The sequence below is a fragment of the Bombina bombina genome, chromosome 2 (assembly GCF_027579735.1).
Source record: "Bombina bombina isolate aBomBom1 chromosome 2, aBomBom1.pri, whole genome shotgun sequence".
In the NCBI taxonomy this organism is placed as follows: domain Eukaryota; kingdom Metazoa; phylum Chordata; class Amphibia; order Anura; family Bombinatoridae; genus Bombina; species Bombina bombina.
The window spans coordinates 803,621,800-803,627,544 of record NC_069500.1 but is presented as its reverse complement, the minus strand read 5'-3'; the positions used below and the strand labels follow the sequence as shown (position 1 = coordinate 803,627,544).

The window sequence follows — 5,745 nt, the reverse complement described above, 5'->3', positions numbered from 1 at the left end:
AAATGTAAAAATGCTGTGGTCAGTAAGGGGTTAAAGGCTCTTTCAGGATTTGAATTTAAAATGACAAACAATGTCCCTGCTATAAGAAAAGGTGCAAATATTTGAACTGAAACAATTGAAACAGATCTATTGTACAAAACTGAAACAAGGCAAAACAGTCATGCTGTTATGGCAAAGACACAATGGTATATATGATATGCTAATGATATTTGGTTCAGTTACTACAAACACATTGTGTAGTTAATATTTATTGCCTTTGTCTTTGTACTTCCTATTGCTACATGAGATTTCTAAAAAGTTGCTTCTCTTTCCATATTCTATAGCTTCAATATTTTTGTCAGGCTCTGTATCACTGTGTTATGCACGAATGCTTTCATACCAATTACCACAGTGATAGACAGATGTGTCTGAAATTGCTGTATCTTTAATAATCAGCTGATATTCAGTCCCAGCGCTGTTTATTGTGCCAGTAAAATGAGCTGATGACATCCCAGGTCCATAGCTGGGTGATGAGTATGAGTGATGGTTGGCAAAAATACGTTTAGGAGGCTCCCCAGGTGATTGTTTAAAGAAACCCATGTGCCAACCATCCTTAACTCCTACATTGCAGTTAAAGGTAAAACTTTGCCCAGGACTAACTGACCCAACCTGAGGTGTCAGCACCGGTGTCTGTGACTGAGCATCTGAAAACATAAAATAAATCAGTTATCTGTGTGTAAACCAAGTGCCAGAATGTCAGAAAGTTCCTTGTAACTTACATGAGATGCCCAGTGAGATGCAGCATAACAGGGTCTGCAGGAGGCTCATTTTAATAGAAAATATCTATCATGTGCAGCACCTAAATATAACAGCAAACAGCCTGAGAGAGGAATAAATAGTATCAGCAGCACCAGGATCCACCTGTTTGTTTATGCAAATTATTGTAATGAGATCAGATATAAAGATAAACCAGCTGCTGAGAGCTCTATAATCAGTACAATAATATGATGAATAGAGGACTGAAAACTAAATCTGCTATTTACCTCATGGTGATGAAGATGATTTCTACTGTTATTAATTTCTATACTAATTTATCAGTAATATGTATGGCAAAAAAGAAAAGAAGATGGAGAGGACAATTTACTATTTATTGTTACAATTGCATAGTTTTATTCTATTATTATTATCATTATGCAGATATTATTTACAAACAAGATAAAAAGATAATATTTGATGGGAGATAATACACTCATCTTTTGAAAAAAAAAAAAAAGGAATACAGCACTCTTTAAAAATATTATGAAAATATGTATATTGTTTAGATACTCAGTGCTAAATACATACAGACTTGTGATGATGCATAAATCCAAATTATCCAGTACCTGTGTATACTGTGTAGGTATTGGGACATGATTAAGGGTTAATACCCAAAATGTTGCCTGCTTGTCTTTTGCTGAATAAATATTATTAAAAGCGACTGGAGTACTGCTGATACCTTCTGCTGCTTGAGGTGTTACATACCATAAAATAACTAACACACGTAAACAAATAACATTACGTGTTCTTAACAAAACATTTAGTGGAAGATGTATATAATAAATACAATCAGGACTAGCAATACCTCACCTGTCATTAGACCCCACCTGGACACAAAAAGGTGAGTGGGTACTCTATAAGGATCTATGCTATACTGCTAAATATTTAGGTAACGTGTAATTAAATATGTTGGAAATATACAATGATATTAATTAGCACAGATGCTATAGCAGGAATCTGCAGGCTCTTCTTCCTCACTTCATAATCACTCGCGCTTATTTTCTTTGCCTTTTAAATATGATGTCCTCTGGTGAAAATCCGCCCCCATGCAGTATCAGCCAATGGGAGTTTATGATTTCTTTTTTTTTTTTTTGGACGTCTATGTTTTAACGTCCATATAGGAAATAAATGGGGTGAGGTAATTTACATATCAAGGGACACACTGCACATGTGTAAAAGTGCTATCAGACAGGGCACATTGCAAAAATGCCCCACCTTTAGTTATCAATGCTATATTAGCCTCTTATTTTTTTTTTTTATTCTATTAAAATGGCGAGATGTTTTTTAATTCCCCCCAAAAAAATGTTATTACCCAACTATGCCACCAATTTTGCAATGTAATTTTTTTTATATAAACTTTTAAAAAAAAATTAATAAACTTTTTATTTTATTCTCCCCACCAAAATGGGGGGGTGGGCAGGCGCTGTGGGGGGCACTTTTGGGGGGGCACTGCCCCAATTGCCCCAACGGAGGAGCCTCCACTGGATGCTTCAAAATAGCCTAAGGAAAGAATTGTGTTGTTACATTGTGGATACATAAACAATGCGGCCTTATACTAAATACATTGGTTATAGTTTACAATTCCCCAGTGATTTTTCTTATAAATAATGGCTTCAAGATAAATAAAATGCAGTCATCTAATCAATGTTCATATGTACGTAGCTTCTGTGGCATCTTACTGTACGGACCGGCATACAAACAAGACTGTTGCTGAATTCAGTGTGCTGGATTTATCATGAGCCAAACAAACAGGAATGGATATCTTTTTTTTCCTGGCATCTTATCTAGCTGGCAGCTATACGCTGCCCGCATTTATCATTGTACACAAGGAGAAGTGTGCAAAGCTGCTCTCTGCCCGCATGCTGCTATTTAACTCCTGGCTGCAGACTCTCTCATGTTCTCACAGTTTCTTAAATGGAGCACAATATATTCCCCAAATGTAGCCACCAATTAGCAAGTGCTACCCAGGTGCTGAACCAAAAATGAACTGGCTCCTAAGCTTATATTCCAGCTTTTTCAAATAAAAATACCAAGAGAACAAAGACAAATTTATAATAGGAGTAAATTAGAAAGTTGCTTAATCCCTTCACCCAAACAGACGTATATATATATATATATATATATATACGTCTTGCAGTACTTTGGCTTTCATACGGCAAGACATATATATATATGTCTTAGCTTTAGGAAGCTCCAGCACTCTCGGCTGTAAAATGCCCAAGAGCAGGAGTTCCTGAAGCTCCAGGCATCTGCCGCTGCTGGTGCCAGTGAAAGGTGTGGTGCGGGGTGGCAGGTGGGGGTGTCTCAGCAGCGGAGGGGCAATGGAAGAAAAAATAAAGGGACAAGGAGGGATGGGGCAGCTACACTGCAGAAAAGGGGATGTGGGTGGCCCTAACTAAGGACCGTAGCTGGGGGGAGGTGGGGGACATTACGCTACAGAAGATGAATATAACTTTTTTTAAAAAAAAAATAACAGTTTACAGGTACTGGCAGACAGCTGCCAGTACCTAAGATAGTGACAATAGTTAGGACAGGGGAGGTTTAGAGAGCTGTTTGGGGGGATCAGGATGGTGGGGGGTAAGGGGGAATCCTGCACTGCAGGAAATATAATATATATATATATATATATATATATAATATATATAAAAAAATATTTCATAATGGCAGACTGTCTGCCAGTACCTAAGATAGGGGTGACCAGTGTACGGTGAGTGAGGGAGGATAGCTGTTTGGGAGGGATCAGGGGTTGGGAAGTATCAGATGGGAGGTTAATCTCTGCATTAAAGCTAAAATTAACATTTTAAAATACCTAATTAATCCCTTCACTGCTGGGAATATTAGAAGTGTAGTGAGCAACTATAATTAGAGGCCTTGTAATAACCAAAAAGCAATGTCAAAGCCATATACACTCACTGGCCACTTTATTAGGTACACCTGTTCAATTGCTTGGTAACACAAATAGCTAATCAGCCAATTACATGGCAGCAACTCAATGGGGAAGAAAGGGTATTTAAGTGACTTTGAACATGGCATAGTTGTTGGTGCCAGACGGGTTGGTCTGAGTATTTAAAAAACTGCTAAAACTGCTAATCTACTGGGATTTTCACAAACAAACCATCTCTAGGGTTTACAGAGAATGTTCCAAGGAGAATGGCAGGACTGGTTTGAGATGATAGAAAGACAACAGTAACTCAAATAACCTCCTCGTTACAACCAGATGGGCTGCAGCAGCAGAAGACCACACCGGGTGCCACTCCTGTCAGCTAAGAACGGGAGACTGAAGCTACAATTCGCACAGACACAAAAATTGGACAATAGAAGATTGCTGCCTTGTAATAACCAAAAAGCAATGTCAAAGCCATATACACTCACTGGCCACTTTATTAGGTACACCTGTTCAATTGCTTGGTAACACAAATAGCTAATCAGCCAATTACATGGCAGCAACTCAATGGGGAAGAAAGGGGATTTAAGTGACTTTGAACGTGGCATAGTTGTTGGTGCCAGACGGGTTGGTCTGAGTATTTAAAAAAAACTGCCTAAAACTGCTAATCTACTGGGATTTTCACAAACAAACCATCTCTAGGGTTTACAGAAAATGTTCCAAGGAGAATGGGCAGACTGGTTTGAGATGATAGAAAGACAACAGTAACTCAAATAACCTCTCGTTACAACCAGATGGGCTGCAGCAGCAGAAGACCACACCGGGTGCCACTCCTGTCAGCTAAGAACGGGAGACTGAAGCTACAATTCGCACAGACACAAAAATTGGACAATAGATTGAAAAAAAACGTTTGCCTGGTCTGATGAGTCTTGATTTCAACTGCGACATTCAGATGGTAGGGTCAGAATTTGGCATAAACAACATGAAAGCGTGTATCCATCCTGCCTTATATCAACAGTTCATGCTGTTGGTGGTGGTGTAATGGTGTGGGAGTATTTTCTTGACATACTTTGGGCCCCTAAGTACCAATTAAGCATTGTTTAAACACCACAGCCTACCTGAGTATTGTTGCTGATCATGTCCATCCTTTTATGACAACAGTTTACCCATCTTCTGATGGCTACTTCCAGCAGGATAATGCACATTGTCACAAAGCTCAAATCATCTTAAACTAGTTTCATGACAATTTTAATTAATAATTAATTTAATTATATTAAATTATATAAACATAGTTTTGAATTGTTATTATATTTTGCCTGCTGTTTCTGAACAAAGGGGATCCCAGAGAAACTTTTACAACCATTTACGCCATGAATGCACAGCCAGTATGTAAATAATTTCAGTGAAAAATCCAAAGTTTGGGAAAAATTTAATTTTTTTTTATTTGATCGCATTTGGCAGTGAAATGGTGCCATGAAATATAGCAAAATTGGCCTAGATTAATACCTTGGGTTGTCTAATTAAAAAAATATATATAGTTTTGAAAAAAACAAGGCTCTTTTTCTGTTTAAATGGAGTGATAGCAAAAATGCTGAAAAAATCTCTGGTATTTTGGGAAAGTTTTTTTCTGAAAGTCCTAGTAGTGAAGAGGTTAAAATGGCATGCTCTATTTGAATTATAAAGGAAAAAATTGGGTTTCATATCTCTTATTTTCATTGAAAGAAACATTAACAATCTTACATATGTTATATATATTATATATATATTACAGCTGCTGAGAGATCTGGGTGTATTTCATCTGGGCCTGGAGTTTTATTTACTTCAATATTATCCATTTTTTTCCTGATATTCTCTAGAAATAACCTAGTTAATAGTATTTGCTTGTATGTTCTAGTTTAGTTTGTTTCAAAGTATCTCCAATTGGTTCCTCTCTTGTATATACTGAAGAAAAGAACATGAAACCCCCAAAAAATTATTTCATAATCCAGACAGAGCATACAATTTTAAAAAGTTATCTAATTTATTTCTATTAAGAGATTTGCTTCATGTTATTCTTTGTTGAAGGT

General features: G+C 37.1%; 1 gene segment (V, D, J or C); it reads right to left on the bottom strand.

The window, feature by feature from the left end:
- Positions 1 to 357: 357 nt before the first annotated feature.
- On the bottom strand, positions 358 to 812 carry LOC128647307 (Ig kappa chain V region 120-like). The segment is given in 2 exon segments: positions 358 to 683; positions 759 to 812. Coding segments are annotated over 2 exon segments (375 nt in total).
- Between the last annotated feature and the right edge of the window lie 4,933 nt (positions 813 to 5,745).